The 17,817-nt window shown below is 40.4% G+C and overlaps 1 protein-coding gene across 2 annotated transcripts in view; it reads left to right on the forward strand.

Moving 5' to 3' along the window:
* PRKAR1B (protein kinase cAMP-dependent type I regulatory subunit beta) overlaps positions 1–8,035 on the forward strand; it is a 129,164-nt gene extending 121,129 nt beyond the window's left edge. For both annotated transcript variants that reach the window (XM_038419272.2, XM_043494108.1), the window contains 2 exons: positions 5,285–5,366; positions 5,774–8,035. In XM_038419272.2, coding sequence (XP_038275200.1) covers positions 5,285–5,366; positions 5,774–5,946 — 255 coding nt within the window. In that variant the 3' untranslated portion in view covers positions 5,947–8,035. The remainder of the gene's footprint in view (positions 1–5,284; positions 5,367–5,773) is intronic.
* Positions 8,036–17,817: the final 9,782 nt, after the last annotated feature.

Below are 17,817 nucleotides of genomic sequence, written 5' to 3' on the forward strand. Positions count from 1 at the left end.
CAGAGGGAGTATCTTGGTGTGTGGGGTGACGATGGTGGATGTTGATGGCATATTGCTTTGAGAACTCCTACTCCTGTTGTTTTTGCAACAAGATGCCTGTATTTACTTGGAGGAAAGGAGAGGAGGTTAATGATATCAGTTACTGGGAAGACAGAGACCCCTCAGTGCCTGTATGAGAAAATTCCTAGATCCACTAAAGATTTATCATTTCACTCCCAAACTTCTGCTAGCGAGGAGACATGCCTGTCTGCTTTCAGTTTCCTATCATCACAAAATACTGCTTTATCAGATAGTGTCAAACATCTTCCTGCTGCCTACAATGTATACTCTAAAGGTTTTGCTCTACAATGGAGGAGGCTGAAATAACTATCAGTGTACAAGATGCTGTTTTAAACTGAACAGTATTAAAAGGCTTGATCCTGTAAAACTTTGATCATTGAGCCCAACCCTGCAAACTGCTATGTTTCACTCAAAGGGAAGTGTTTGCCCATTGAGATCAAATGTTTGGGGAGGAGAGGGCACACAGGCTGTCTGAACACTCCTCATGAAATGCTCCTGATTCCCAGGATTGGGACAAATGCCACTGTTCATGCAGCTGAGGACTTCTGTTGGGAGTCAGGGGTTGCAAGGCTCAGCACAATGGATGTAGACAACTGAGAAATCATACTGTGAACATCTGAAAAGTAAGCTAAGATGAAGTATGGCTGTGAAACCTTGGGGTGGGGTTGGGGGTGGGGGTGGAGGTGGAGTGGAGGCTGGGGGGATAATACCTAATTAGTTTTGGTATTATTGACTTAATTTACAATAATTTATGGAGAATAAAGGGTTGTGATTTATTTTATTTCTACATTGGACCTGTTGTACATGTAAAATTAGACTCTTTCTCCTCTATGTCAGAGCAGAATGGGTTCCTGGTGACAAAAACTACTGCAATATTTATCCATAATGCAAAATGGAGGTGTTATGGATGGATAATTATAAACACCCTCTTCTTTTTGCCATAATGTGGGCTGTTTTCCTGGACAGACACTACCCCAAAGATGTACAAGTGGAATGTACATCTACTGCAAAAAGAGACAAATCATGTCATACATCTGGGTGCTGTTGTCAGGGTTTCAGGAAACTTCTTTGCCTCTATTATAGACCTGTTTTCACTGAGCAGCGGGCAGAGTGTATGTGACTGTTAAAACAAGAGTGGAAAAATATGTATCTGGAATATGCTTTATCCTGCCAAGCTGAGTGTTAATTGTGGAGCCCAGACACATCTCTCCTTCTCCAGCAGATATCACAGTGTTTCTAAAAAGGCAGACTGCAATAGAACGGTGGAAGCAATTGCTTCAGAAAACACTGACTTATTGAAGTTTTATATTACGTTGCCTCTATCAAAAATATTAACAATATTAAAAGAGGCCTATAAAAGGTAATACCAGGAGAGATAGAAGTAGTACTGCTTAGTATTGTAATTACCTCAGGATGGGTAGTTGGGAACTTTAACCTGGAGGGTCAGTACTCTTCTCATTTTATTTATCAGGTTTTCATTTGTCATAAATGTTGAAAAAAGTACAGTGGAAAAGAGAATGGAGACTTAGATTTCAGACAGGTACTTTGGTGGAGGACTGAGGGCTTTGCCACTTTTCAGGTTGGGACTCTGGTTGAAATAATGAGAGGCGCACAGGGACTGGAAATCATCATGGAAGCTGATCTTGTAGGCTTTGCACAGCAACTTGGGTGCTAACGGAATGCAGACATGGGGGGCCCATGGGCTGCAGCTGATCTGGAGCTTAGTGTGAGAGGAGTTATTCTATTCCCATTAGTTACTCTCGAGCATGAAGCATTCTGTGCGTGTGTATGTGTACACACGTGCACATGTGCACTCTGTGAGAACTACTATAGTCAGCGTGGTAAAAAAAAGTCAGTACACTTGCATTGTACTTACATTACTTTCAAGTTGACTTGAAAGTCTTGGAATATAGCAGCTTTGGCTAAACGGTTTAGTTATATCAAGGAGAAAGAATTTTTGCTGGAAATTGACAATTCACAAGATCACTTTAGTATATTCAGTCCTCCTGTCCAGTTCCTTTGATTGGTATCCCTACATTTGCTGCTGACAGTTTTACGTGCATGGCTGTGTTTTGACAGACAAAAAAATAATTGTAAGCCTACCTTATTTAAAAACAGTATGGACGCTGATCCTGCAAGCTCTTGCCCATGTCAGTTGTCCGTCCTCAGGTGAGAAATGTCTATAGCATGTTTGTGAATTTCATGTCTTTGCCACTCCTGCTCTTTAGGATGATATCTTGGCCCTATTGAAGCCAATGAGAGTTTTGCCATTGACTTCACTGGGGGGCCAGGATTTTATCCAAAGAGCTTATTCTTTTTTGAAATACCATTGAAGCAAGCGTTTGACATGGTAAATTGTGATGCCCAAGAAAACATGTTGACAGTGCTATATAGTAGTTTATACTAAGCACATGTTACTGGTAAGGAAGCAACAGGGGAGATCATAACTTTTAATGTGCCAGCTTAATTTGATAAATGACAAACAGCAACAGATGCTGGGGACTTGTGAAATAATGCTCAAGCCTTATATAATATTTACATGCAGTTCCTGGCATGATTAGAAACAAGATTTGCCTTCTGATTTGTGCACTGTGTAAAGGGTAAGGTTATAAATTAACCTAGCAAATAGCCCTCTATTTAAGAAGTGTCTGAGCTTTAAAAAAAAAATCTATTGTGAAATAAGGCATGATGCAAGAAAATCGTGTGTGACATTTCCTTATCTATGTAGAACTTGTTCAGAGGAAGGCAAATTATGATAATCTTTTACGTAACACTGAATATTCCATTGCTGGATTGTGCCGTCCTACTCCAGAAAAACAAAGATCAGTGGTTAAATAACTATATATTTCTGTTTCCATTTGTAATCCACTGGAATAAAACACAAGGATTAAGGCCCAGTCCTTAAGGTGCTTGGTGCCCTCAACTCCCATTGAAGCCATTCAGAATTGACGATGCTCAGCAGCTTGTACGATCAGGCCCTAAATCCAGCCCTGTGGTAGCTTAGAGAGCCTCTTCTCTCCAGGAAAGCAAGGAACTGCTAGCAGGCTGTTTGAGGGTGGGAATAGTCTGCAGTTTTGGATTGTCTGCACCCCAAGAGCCAATGTGCAACTAGGTTATACTCAGCAATAAGCACTAATCAGGCTATTGATCAGAGTAGCAGCAAAATGTGTTCACATGTGGTGCCCTGTAGATCCTCCCTGGCTGGCAGAATCCTTCTAATACAAGACACATCAGACAGTGTGTCTGCTCCCCTTCCCCACCCTGGCTAGGGCAGGATTTGGCTCCAAGTATTTTTCCAAAAGTGAAAACATAAACCTATTTATTCATGCCCTATCCTCTTATAATAAGGCCCATTGTTGTCTGCTGGGGGTGATTTGGAAAGGATAGAAAAGTTGCACTTTCAGATCAATCATCTATTATGGATGCTCCACAATTAGATTACAAAGCGTCCTTTTCCCCCTGCGCTGTCCTTACAGTATCATTATCATTCGTGTCTCCACTAATTGTGTCTCTGGGTCATTTATCGATTTTTAATTTTTTTAAATCAGTTTCAATTGAAAATAAATATAGTTCCTCTTTGCCTTATCCTTTTGAGTTGTATTTTCATAGCACAGACTTGAATGTTCCTTTGTCAATCCTTTTTTGTTACTACAAAAGAATAGGTGGCTTGAAACCAGAGGTGTCCTCTTTGTTTCATCTATGAGAACTTTGTGGTGTGCATCAAAAATAATATGAGATTTCCTTCAAGAAAGGTTATTTATATATACCATGAACCTCTTTGAAGGCTTGTCTGTGCTGCAGATTGTAACCGTGTTTTAGCATGTGCTAACTAGCACGATTGTTAGTTGTAGTGCAGGCAAAGAACAATGTTTATTTGACATGCTTATCCCTAGGGCTATTATGATTACACAATTACAAACTGTAGTGTAGACAAGTCTTGAGAATAGCATTTGGTATCATGAAACCTAGCCTCTAAGAGGAATATTGTATGGTATGGGATTTTGAGGGATGGATGTTCCATTTAAAATGCTTCCCCTTTAGCCAAACCATGGAAAATGGCTGTTCACAGAGATTCGGTCAATTTTTTCCCGACGCTATCTCCTGCAAAATACAGCATTGGAGATCTTCATGGCAAACAGAGTTGCTGTCATGTTCAACTTCCCAGACCCAGCAACAGTAAAAAAAGCGGTTAATTGTCTACCACGTGTTGGCATTGGCACTAGCTTTGGGCTACCACAGACCAGACGCATCTCTTTGGCCAGTCCACGCCAGATTTTCAAAGCTTCCAATATGACCCAGCGGTGGCAGCACAGAGAAATTTCAAACTTTGAATATCTGATGTTTCTAAACACCATAGCTGGACGTACTTACAATTACTTAAATCAGTATCCTGTATTCCCCTGGGTTATCACTAACTATGAATCAGAAGAGTTGGACCTTACACTTCCTAGCAACTTCAGGGATTTGTATTAAAATCTGTTATTCATCAGATAATTGGATGACTTCTGGGATTGCTAATGTGATATGGAGATTTTCATCTCTTAAATTTCCAGCTCATATGTATCCTAGGTTAGATCAAGCATTGTTACAACATAATGGGTGTTTGGTGGGTTCATGTGAAAGGAGTTTGGTGGACCTAGTTCAGTTTTGCAGCTAGCACAGTCGGTCCCCTTGTTGACAATCTCAGCAGAGATCCAATGACTGAACAGGCATGAGGACTGAAATGCTCTCCTTGCTAAACAGAGTTTCAGGGCAATGTATGGGAAGCTTACTCTCTTGCTGCCTGTGATGTAAATGTTCTGAGAATGTTAGCCTTCAAGTCTGTCAATCCAGCACCTTTCACAAGGCTCTGCATTCATTCAAAACACATTTTTGAATAGTAGATTGTATATTTATGCAAGTCACTGTTGTAGTGTTTAGGGACAGAACTACAGGATCCAATCTTGCTTCTAATGATTTCGGTAAGAGCTCCACATGTACAATAGCTGCACTCGTAAAAGTGTATCCAGCCATGCAGTATTATTGAATTTTTTCTTCCTTATTACTTCCATTAAAATCTGAGTAATGTAGACTGAGATTGCCATCTCTTTATGCCCAGTATTCTAAGAACATGGCTGATGCATTACCAAAGGAAATACTCTGGATTTAAGTTTTTTTACAAGCATAGTATGCCGTATTCAAGCAAAGGGATACAACTGTTCAAGTTTTTAATTTTGTTTTCTAGGGCACAGCTTCTGTTCTTCAGCGCAGATCTGATAATGAGGAGTATGTAGAAGTTGGAAGACTTGGACCATCAGATTATTTTGGTAAGAAAAATTCAACGTAATAAAATAAAACATTGTTTGGAAAGACATGTAGAAGATAATTAGTCTCTTTCAAAACTAGTTTTATATGCTTCGATCAACAACAGGGATGTATAGGGTCAGATTCTGCTCTCAGCTATCCTGGTGTAAATCCTGAATAACTTCACTGAAGACAGTGTTATTCTGGATCTGCACCAGTGTAAATAAGAATCGTTAAAACGTTATGAATGTTAGACTTCTGAGTAATTTTAAATGGCACAAGCATATATAATACAACAGGATCTACAACCAAATTATGTAAAGTGTCTATCAAGATCTTTGTTAAGGAACGTATGATATCTCTAGCGCACACTGAAGAAAAGGAAACAGAGACTATGTTTATATGACAGTATATTTATTCCTGCTTCCAGGTGAGATAGCACTGTTGCTCAATCGTCCCAGGGCAGCCACTGTAGTGGCACGTGGGCCACTGAAGTGTGTAAAGCTGGATCGTCCTCGCTTTGAACGAGTGCTTGGTCCTTGTTCTGAAATCCTGAAGAGAAACATTCAGAGATACAACAGTTTCATTTCTCTTACCGTTTAAGCTATTCCATTGGGAATGCTGCCTTTGTGTGACCTTGTGCACTTAAATTTGACCTGTGCAGCTCAATAGCTTTATGAAGAGAAAAAGGTGTGCATTTTATTTGTCTTTTTCTGTCTATGTCTGATGCACTGGATATAAATTCAAATGTTATGTATCATTAAAGTAGGATGACAACCATTTGGATAAGACTAGCTGTTAGGAATGTTTATGAATGGTTAGGTTTTCGGCTTCTGGGTAAGATTGCTATGTGTTACCCATTAAATACTTTCATTGTGCAATTTTAACTACTTAAAAATACATCCGAGTCTCTATTTCTCCATTTATTTTAGCTCAGTCTCCTGCAAGTTAGTCCTATCCATCTTTTGTCAAACTTTTTTAATGAATATACATCCCCCTCTGCCCTACAATTTAAAATGCTCTTCACTTGTTACGGGAAGTTTGCAAAACACCACATGACAAAGGACAGTTGCACAATTTGAGGGGGAAGGCAAGAGGAAAATTTTGATCATTCCAATACTCCAAGAAAGAGTAGAGCTGTGGATCATTTTGTCTGTTAAGCCTACTGGCCCAGATTATCTCTGATGCAAATTCTTTGAAGGCAGTGGAGTTACACCAGGGATAAATTTGGCCAATTCAATTTTGAAAGTGAAGATTTCAAGGTGTTTTGGGGATTTTTTTCTAAGCATTTAAGTGTAGCCATTAGTCCCCAAAGTGGGTTGCCCTGAGCCTTTTTAACTAAGAGCCTGAGCCAAAGCCCACTAAAGTCAATAGGAGCTTTTCCATTGACTTTAATGGGCTTTGGATCAGGTCCTAAGACTTTTGAAGCATCATTCTATACACCAAAATATCAGCAGCAGCTTTTTCTGAATAGATATAAAAAGCTTGAGAGATCATGCTAGAAAGCACATCAAAGATATTCAACAGCAGTTTGGTATGAAAATATTTTACATATATCCATTTACTGCAGTTAAAATACCTTTGCTATTATATATGATCAAGGGTTTTTGAAAGCCAGACATATACTTTAAAATGAATCATCCCCGAATGTACTATGCGTAGGGTGACCAGATAGCAACTGTGAAAAAATGGGACCGGGGGTGGGGAGTAATAGACGCCTGTATAAGAAAAAGTCCCCCAAAACGGGACTGTCCCTTTAAAAACGGGACATCTGGTCACCCTGACTATGCTGCCTCTCGTCAAAAAGATGAGCACTGTGCAAGAAACGAGTCAGGCCCTGACCCGGCAATGAATGCCATGTGCTTGGACCCCTGCACCTGGGCACAGCCCCACTGACTTTGTTGTAGCTCTGCACCGGCACAGGAGCCCTCTTGTGTAGGGCTTTCTGCAGAACCAGGCCTTAGCCCTGCAAGATTTTAACATTTTAAATCATTCCTTTGGAGAATTTTCCCATCGGAGGAAACCTCAGTTTGAGCACTGTAGCAAAGTGTGCATCCAACGGCCATAAATACACCTGTCCACGTCTTTTGATTATGGTAAAGCCGTATTTCTTGGCTTATTAAAGCATCCTCCTATTTGATGACAGTAAGCATTTTTCATATTCTTCCTTCCTTATATGCTGAAATTACAAATTAAACAAGGCAGACAGAACCTTTTTTTAAATCAAAGGGGTTAGTCAAGAATATGGCTAAATGAAGTAAAAATGAGAAAGCTCATTATGCTCTTTTAACCTAAATTAACAAAAATTCCTTTTGGAATTTTCCCACCAAGAAAACTCCTGGGGCTCAATACTACAACCCTCAGAGTAATCTTCGCTGAGTTATATAGATCCACGGACTTCAGGATCAGGCCGATCATAATTTCAAGCTCTTTAATTTATTTCAGTATGTTTTTAGTGATCCCAGTAATCTCTGTTTATTACTGTTATTTATTATGATTATTATGCTTCTTGCATGGATTATTAAATGTGACCATTCAAAATGTTTTGTTTTCCAACTTGCAATTTCATGACAAACATTTATATGGACAAAAATCCACCAGACACATACATTCATGTAAAAAACTCATTCTTTGCTTAATCATTTTTGTATTTTCCTATTCTGTGCAATTAAAAAAAAACATGTAAAGGTTACCACTCACTCATGTATGCTGTTTTATCTCTTGCGTTTCTGTTGCTGTATTTGTAAAAGTTTGTGAGTGTTTGGCATAAAATGCAGGAAACATTTCAGCATTACTTAAACACTGAGTGTATTAATCTCACTGTTGAGAGTTAAATATACACACATACAAAACAGATACTTTGCTATGAACTTTTAAAGATAATGAAAATCAGATTTGAATTACAATTCTGTTGTAAACAATATGAAAAGACATGTAACCATCTAACAGCAGAATTCCTTTGATGTAAGGGGAACAGTCTATTCCATTTTAAAGATTATTGTAATATTTGATATGGATGATGGGACAGAATTATGGTATGAATAAAATTCTTGTACGTTATATGTGGTGCTTGTGAGCTTCTTAACAATGGAAGTTGTATTTAAAAATCTGAATACGGTAATAAAAAATTTGAGCTCTATTAAAAAAAAACCCAGGGTGCAGAATAATGTATTCTGTAATGTAATGTAAAAACAATCAGAGTAGGGAAGAGGCAGATAATCCCGATGCTGTACATAAAGGGAGACTGCTCTGTTTCTCTGGGTAGTCAGTAAGGGAAAAAAACTCATGCTTAAATGTTATATAAGCAAATGGGCTCCACACTCCCTCAAGCATTTCTGTGCTGGTATTTAGGCCCCAATTCAGCAAGGTGCTTAAGCACATGCCTAACTTTAAGTATGTGAACAGGCTCATTGAAGTTTTAAGAAAAGGAGTACTTGTGGCACCTTAGAGACTAACAAATTTATTAGAGCTCACGAAAGCTTATGCTCTAATAAATTTGTTAGTCTCTAAAGTGCCACAAGTACTCCTTTTCTTTTTGCGAATACAGACTAACATGGCTGCTACTCTGAAACCTGTCATTGAAGTTTTAGAGACCCTGTACTAAGCCAGGAGAATTGAAATTCATGGGACTTCCCGTATGCTACGCATAGGCTTAAATATCTTGCTGAATCAGGGCTTTAATTGGAAGGAAAATCTTTCTCAGGACCAAATGCTGCCCTCTTTCCCCCAACACGTACAAAGCCCAAGGCCTTTCCCCCAATGGGGATTTGTGCTGACCACACCTTTTGATGGCCAGTCACCCGTATATCGGCACCCTCATTCAAATCAAAGTTAGAGAAATTTTGAAAATATGTGGATGTTGATATTCTCAGCTGTACAAATAGATTTAAGATGACTCAATCAAAGACTTAAAAAAATAAAACTCTAAAGTTGGGCATAAATAGGCACCTGTCTGACTTTAAAAAAAAAAAAAAAAAAAGTGCAGAGTGCTCAGTAGTTTCTTTAGTCTCTCTTTTAAATCTTGGCCTACAATGGCTTTGGAGATCCTATAGCCAGTCACCTCTAAGTCACTGTTTCAAATGCATCTGAGATCAATTAATAACCTTGACAGCTGTTCAGTGGCTTATGTGATAAATACTGTGTTCTCAGTGTAGGATGGATTAATTTTAAATCAAGATAATTTAAATTACCAAGTGGAAAGTCTCAATTAAAATCAGTGATTTAAATCAATGTTTTATTTTGTAATGGTCACTCTGTGGTGTGAACTCCTCCTCTCCCTCCCCCCCCCCCAGTGCCTGATCCAGAGAGGTTGAGTCTGTTACAGCTGCCTGCTTGGGAGCCTGGCTCTTTTATCTCAAGCTGTAGAGATTCATGCTTTCAGTTCCAGAGGTTCCTCATTCAGTATCCGGGGGTGTCTGTCATGAAGGTGGTTGTCAGGAACTAGAGAAATATTTTTAAAGTACAGCTTAAATTTTGGAGTACAATTTGGAGGGAAGGTATAGGTTTTTCTTCTGCAGAAATGCAGACTATGCAAGGTTCCTGAAAATATCCCCTCCTTTTTCAAATCCTACATAAATCTCTCCCTTTTCATGAAATCTTTCTATATTCATCTCATTCCCAATGATTTTGTCACACCTGTCCTTACTAGTTTTGTTTTTCTTGTGTTAAACTTTATGGGGCATGGACTGTATCATTCTTTTGTTGCATAAAGTGACACGTGTAGTGCTGTGTAGAGAGAGCTCACTTTGTGATTAAATTTAAAAACAAACATTGAAGTCCTAGTCTCCTTGAATGAAGATTTGGGGCTGGAAAAATCTTCCTGTTTTGTTGTTGCGTTACAGGCTTAATTTCCTGCACATCTTCTAGTGGAAGAAATATTATAGCTCTGTGAGCTCTTGGGGAGGGAGGATTGAAGGGGAGAAGTAAGAAAATTCTTTCCTGGGTATCTGGCTGGTGAAGCTTGCCCATATGCTCAGGGTTTAGCTGATGGCCATATTTGGGGTCGGGAAGGAATTTTCCTCCAGGGCAGATTGGAGAGGCCCTGGAGGTTTTTCGCCTTCCTCTGTAGCATGGGGCATGGTTGACTTGAGGGAGGCTTCTCTGCTTCTTGAAGTCTTTGAACCATGATTTAAGTTCTTCAATAGCTCAGACATGGGTGAGGTTTTTCATAGGAGTGGGTGGGTGAGATTCTGTGGCCTGCGCTGTGCAGGAGGTCGGACTAGATGATCAGAATGGTCCCTTCTGACCTTAGTATCTATGAATCTATGAATCTATGAATCTAAATCCCTCGTGTAGACAGGCAGAGCCACTTTTTGCAACTGTAAAGCATCTCAGGCCAAGCTGCATCAGTGCCAGTTGCAGATTATAGTGGTTTACCACTAGCGGTTTGAATTGGTGCAGCTATCCTGGGGCTGAAATCGGGACAAATCCCCAATGGAGACAAGGCCCCAAAAATGAACTGCTTTTATGCAGGACATATAAGAGGAGCTGGAGGAATCTTTCTGCCCGTCCAACCTGGTGTCTTGGTAAGGAGCAGCTATTCAGTAACCCACTGCCACCAGCAGCTCATTGGCGGTAGTACCAGATGGACGCCCTGTGCATCCCCTACAAGGTGTGTGGATTTTCCCAGCCTGCCATCCAGCATTTCTGCCATCAATGAGGAGCAGCATGCAGAGTCACTCTGATGCCTCTCTGTGATGTCCCACACACACTGGGATCATGGGTGGTTCCTCTGTGTCTAGGGTTTTCCACCTTACCATTTTTGGAGTATGTTATTTTCCTCCCTTTGTTATGATTCAGGCTGCAAGGATTCATCTTTCCTGAGAATTACTCACATTATGTAGTAATCAGAAGTAACTGCTTTCTCTGAGCTTCTTCCAGAATGACATTACTATCATGTGCTCCCAGAAGAGGATCTTACCGCCTCTCATTGTCCTTGGGGTTTTTTCACCAGCATGGGGCATGGGTCACTTTCAGGTTTAAACTTGTGTAAATGGTGAATTCTCTAACTTGAAGTCTTTAAACCATGATTTGAGGAGTTCAGTAACTCAGCCAGAGGTGAGGGGTCTATTACAGGAGTGGGCGGATGAGGTTCTGTGGCCTGTGATGTGCAGAAGGTCAGAGTAGATGATCACGATGGTCCCTTCTGACCTTTAAATCTATGAGTCATGCCCAGGATTCTTGTTTTGGCTGGCTTTGTTTATGCCATAGTCATTTGAACAGTACTCCAGTACAGATGGTAGAGGATTTTTTTCTGTGGAATTAATTGTAATCCTAGAATTTTTTTTTTAAACAGACATACATGGTTGAACGTGGTTTAGTCTCTAGTTGTTGTATGATCTATGTATGTATTTTTGGAAATGTATGTCGCTTTCTGCAGATCAGTGTACAAGGCCCCTAAAACTGTGTAATTGTGTCAAACCCCCTAATCTTCAGTTTCTTTTTTCTCCCAAATGAAGCTGGACTTTGTGCCATCAAGGCTGTGGGGATGTCTGGGAGAACCATAATTTTCTGAGGATAATAAAAAACTTGGATTAGTTTCACATTTTAGTTTGTTGCAACAAATGTCTACTAGATGTCCACTAGGGTTTCTGATGGGATGGTACTTGGGCAGTGCCACAGAGCCTATGCTTCTATTTTTAGCACACTAGTTCAATCACAGCTAGCGTGGGACTGTCTATTTGAGCTGGAAATGACACCTCCAGTAGCTATCACCTAAGGGTGAAATACATCCCTGTGCAGGATCTTAGCACAAGGCCTATGCATCCCATATGTTCTGTTTTGAGTTCTTAAATGGTGCATAAGCCCTGGTGGTGGCCTCCTTAGCACAGAGGTGAGTTTCACCCTTAATGCACATTTACGTCTAATGTCAGAGGAATTAAATATTATCTCTTGTTATAAGTGCAGAGGCAAAACCAAGACGTTCCTTGTAAAAATAGCCATAGATTTTATGAGCATTTTACCAAATGTACAAGCAAGTAGGATGACAATTGTTTCACTGTATTTTGCTGACACATTGGTTGCTAACTGCTCTCCATAGAATGCCTATTATATATTTCAGGTAATCAAAGAGCAGCATATTCATTTAAGGGTCACGATCCCCCTCAAACTCCCAGGCATGCTTTTTTCAGAGTGATCCTGGCAATTCTGAGTCTGTCCATTCCCACCCTGTACCCAAAATACACACACCTTCCCACAAGCTCTCACGGATGTGATCACAGCTGCAATAACTCCTGCAGATGCCACTGCCCTGAGGTGGAGGACAATGGGTGTGCGTGTGTATGGGCTTGAGAATCCCACTGTGAAACTTGGAGTTATGGGAGCTCATCTGCTTGAGCTCTTCACTTCCGGGGCTTTTCAACAGCTCCTTGTTGGGGAGTAGGGTTTTGTCTGAGGAGTGTGGCTTGCATGACAAACTGGCCTTTCCTCTGAAAAAGCTGGCTAGCCACAGCATCAGCATCTGGAGCCATCTGTGCATTGCCGGGAAGGCTGAGGATGTTTTGTGCTTGGTCAGATTCCAATACTTGAGTGATCTTGCTGATGCCTAACAGTCCGGATTCAACTTTTTAAAACAGGCAGCACTTTGCCAGTATCCTTATAAGCTGCACCTGCAAAGCAAAGTATGACTGACTATCTCCTCCTATACAGTAGGGTCCCCTACTAGAACTACATAGATAATCAATTTTGGCGTCACAATTCTCTAACGTCTCTGGAACCTTTGTTTTTTAAGTTAAGACAGCACAATTGAAAGTATGTGAGTCAAGGAAGAGGCTATAGTCTACATCAGCTGGAATCCCAAGTAACCCACGTTCCTGTATTTACTCAAGTTTAAATTAAATCTGCAGATTTCTCTTTAAAAACATGAATTTTCATGAAGGAAAAAAAACAAAAACAAAAAATTGCATTACCCAAGACAACTGCTCATATTCCAGTGTAGAACATATCCAAACATGGAACAACAACATACCATCTTGTTACAAATGCCAACAATGCTGAATGAATTGGCAGATCCAGTGTTTCTGCATAATCTCTAGTCACTACAATATTAGGATAGTGCCGTATTTTTTACATTTTCCACTTTACTTGCTGTTTTGGTTGAAATTAAAAAGAATCCTCTTTGCAAAAAACAAAATCTGATTAAGGTTAGCTGACTGCATTAGCGTTACTATTGATGAGTGAGAACAGTTTCCTGTCTTTTGCAAGAATTCACACTTAGACTAGAAACTATAGATGGATGATGAGTTAGGGATTTTCAGCCTGTTACTGGCTGTGAATGTGTATGCTGCAGGCTCCAGGGAAATAAGCTGAATGCCTTTCAGGGAAGTGGCTACTCCCTATCCTCTTTATACAGAAAATGTATTGTCATTATTTGAAAGAACTTTTGTATTGCCCTTAGACTACAAGTATGGTGATTGTTCCATTAGAAGACATCATGGTGCATAGCAGTGAAATACGACGTACAGTACCATGCATGTGTATTTTCCAGATAAACTGTGAACAGGGTGAAATGGCCCTGCAAAGAGTTTGGGTACAATAGCTGCTTTACATTCTTTCATACATGTGGAATTTATATGTACTGTACTGCAGAATGACTCTGTTACATGACTATGTGTTTAAGATAATGTGATGATTAACTAGCTTTCTAGTGGTTTTCTCTTCTAAGTCAGAGTTGTGGTCCAAAGACAAAGTAGCACAGACCTCAAATCAGGCGATGATCTGCTACTGGCTAAATCCCTCACAATCCCACTAAAAAAGAGCAAGAAATAAACAGACTTACACTTTAACAGTGTGGTGGCATGTGGGATTCCTTTTCCCCTTCCCTCTGTGGAACTGCTAGCTAAACTGCACTGGGCTACGGATTTGGCTGCAGCTGAAGACTGTCTGAGTCTTTCTAATATTATATATATCTGTACTATGCCCCCACCCTGAATCTGAAATGTGAGCATTGTCTGTTGCTCCCCACAATTTAACCTGTGTAACAATGATTGCAAGCCCATGGCTTCAGGCAAAAATCAGTTTCTCTTGCATACAGCATAAAATCCAGGTGCAAGCAGAGGGTCATACAGTTGGTCAGAAGGCACCTTGTCATGGTCAAAACTATGTGTTGGTAGGCCTGGCCTCTGATTGCAAGGTGAGCGTGGCTATCTGGAAAGAGGCATGGCTGCTCTTCTACCTGGCAAAGCTGTAAATTGCCAGCAGCAGCCAGTGCTAGCCAGCAGCCGCAGCATCCCACATATTGCTCCTACTGAGAAGATCAGTCAGATGCACCAATCACATATTGTGATGGCCCAGTGTGGGAAACTCTACTGTTAAATGGCAGGATCAATGTATCCTGTTCTGGACATGTGGCCAGCTAAGCACTTGGACCCTCCCTTGGCACTTGGGTTTTTGGCTCTCAACCCAGAGTTTAGCCCTTAATGAAATAAGACAGGACAATATCAGCTGAGCAGGATTTTTTTTTTTTTTGACTATCAGAGTTTCCATCAGGAGCATGAGAATTGGCACGACAAAGGCATATTTGTAAGGGCTGACAAGATGTAGTGGAACCTGTGCTTGGGTAAACTTTGCCCCACCAAAATAGCCATAAAGAAACCACCTCCTCGCTACAGAAAAGCTGTTATGCCCGAAGCATATTAAATTGTATATGCTTTTTCTCAAGGCTAAAGAATTGCAGCAGCGACAGCAGCTGTGGTTGCTGGAACCAAGCCACTGCATTCAGCTAATGAAGGCCTTGCTGAGGATGAGGTGGGGGAAGGAACACAGCTGAATGTATTATTCAGAGACCCACATTGAAATAATGTGCTGGTCTTTAGAATGTGTAGTATGAAAAGAGTTACTGCACAGTCACCAAGTAGCAGTGTCTTGGCCAGAGAGAGCAGCAAAGTTGATTAGTTGACTCATTCGCCAAGTTAGATTCTTAACGCCTGGAGGATCTGATTCCTACTTGTAAAGAGGAGGAAGGAGTTTTCCCCCTGGTTCCCTGAAGAAAGCACTAGCACTCAGCGGTGGTGGCGGAGCTGTGCTGTGAGGGAAGTATTTGGCCCATGGTTACTGGATCGGCTTGATCCTGCACAACACAAACAAATGCAGAGCACAGTGCATATAAACAGAAGATTAAAAGTAGCAAGTAAGCGGGATATGCAGGGCCAGCCATTCCTTCGAACGTGAGCTCTGCTGACAGCTATCCCATTACAGCCTTCTGGTAGCAAGTGCAGCCCAAGAAGGAAGAATGCAGCCTCCTTAGTGTGATGAGGATCACACATAAACCCATGTCACCTCAGGCAATTCCACTCTCCACCGTCACTGTGCCTCTTTCCCTCTGCACACTTGAGAAAAAGGGAGTGGGGGTACAACAGGCTTGGGACTGTCTTCCAGCCAGCTATCAGGCTATGGCTAGCACTTAACCTCACCTGAGCCCACATTTGTTGTCAATCACAGGAACCTTGTGCTCCCTGCACTATGCCTGGATTTGCAGGACTCTGCCTGTCACTGAGCACCCTGGTACTCTACATGCCTCCCAGTCTAAAACATGCAGAGGATCCACAACAAGATCTAAAGATCTTCACACAACCTTGGCCTCCTTGTACATGAATCTTATCACTGACACTCAAAGTCAGTTACTTTTCCCTTGGTTGGAAGTTGGATCTCTGAGCCTCGATCTCCAGCCCAATTTTTTCTGGATTTCCCTGATCCGAGAAGGCCTCGTGTTAGCCCTACAGCCATTGCAGCAGAGGGGAGCTGGACATGTCACCTTCTGGAGCCTCAGTCCATTGGAGGGATCGTTCTGGGATGTGGTGAGTAGTTAAAAACTTTTTATTTTTCTCCTGCTTTACAATTTCCTTGAGAGTAGATCTGAATTGATTGGGAGGTGGTGGGGGAATCCTATTTATCCTGTACTTTTGGGAAATTAAGAAAAAACAGCATGAAGCTTCCCTTGGTAACCCATGAGCATTTTAGTATAGATAGGCTCATCGCAGCATCTCCCAAGCAGTAGAAGTAAAACAAGACAAAATAAATTAGAAATGAGCATTTTTATGCTAACATATTGCAAGTGTCTCACTAATGATGAGTTAGGCTCGTAGTTCACGCTCTACAACCAAGAAATAAAAATAAAGACCACACCTTTGAATGCCCATTTCAATTTACCTCCAGCCATTCTAGCTGTCCATTCTTTAAAGCAGAGAAGAGATTCATGGCTCTCCTCCAATGCAAGCAACTTTCCTTTATAGCCTATGGGGTAAGTAACCTTTCGCATTTGAATGCATTCCATATTTGAAGTCATTGTGAAGGTATGAATAAAATGATTCAGTAAAATAAAATTCATATTCAGATGCTTTTAAAGTAGATTATGGCAGATTAGCCAACTAATCTACAGTGAATCCCTTCTTCAATGATTTCAAAATGTAAACAAATCCAGCCACTTGTCTTTTGTGTATAAATATTTACCATGGATTATATTAAGATTAACGTTAGGTGATATTTGCAACAATGGTTTTACTTTGTGACAAGCTACGTTTGGTAATATAAAACCTACTAAAGGAAAAATGTCTTCAAGAAAGCATGAAATTTAAGCAGATCAGCTGTACAGTTATAACACAGGATGTAAACAGTCTGAAATAGGAAGTTACTATTACCTAGAATTGAAGGAAGCTGCTTGCTTGGTATAGAGTACAATTGACTGGGATTATTAAAATGCATTTGTAAAATCTGCACTAAACCATAGGTTTAAATTCATTTTAGTGAATGATGACATAACTACAAGCAGTGCCGGTAATATGGAGTATATATGCATGTAGAGTGTGATTTTCAGAAACTCTAAGCATTGAACTAACTGCTTCCACAGAAATCAATGGAAAGTTTATCACAAATGTTATAGGATCAGTTGAACAAATGCTCTTTGCTTTTAGAAAATCCCACTCATAACCTATAAAATGCTTCAACAAACAACAACAACAAAGATGACCAAATTACTTTTCTCTAAGAACTTTACAGTTCAGTTTTTTCCCTAATCAGGCAACTGGAAAAAGACATCTAAGAACTTTTTATTAAGGGTAAGGTTAATTATAAGAAACTGATGAGTTCTACTAATTGATTTTACCCTTGTAAATTAATACAGTTCTAGCCCATCTACCCAAAATTGGCTTTTTTTTACCTTGGAGACCATGGACATCTTTCGTATCTTATGACTTCCAGGCCACTCATCAGATCTGAGCCCTTATTAAACATCTGGAGCAAACTACTTTACAATTAATATATGACATTACCTCTAACCCTTATAAGTCTATGGGAGTTAAATCTAACCGGCCGTACATTCAGAAGGGCCATATACATACAGCAAATGGTTGCTAATCCTCACAGACCGATGAAATTCTGATGCTGCGCTGAAGTATAGGTAGTTTGGATGATATCTTGGCCAGAGTGGGAGCAGCAAGACACCTCCTGGCCCCTTCCCCTTTTATTCATTAATGTACTGAA

This window comes from Dermochelys coriacea, chromosome 10 (genome assembly GCF_009764565.3).
Source record: "Dermochelys coriacea isolate rDerCor1 chromosome 10, rDerCor1.pri.v4, whole genome shotgun sequence".
NCBI lineage: Eukaryota > Metazoa > Chordata > Testudines > Dermochelyidae > Dermochelys > Dermochelys coriacea.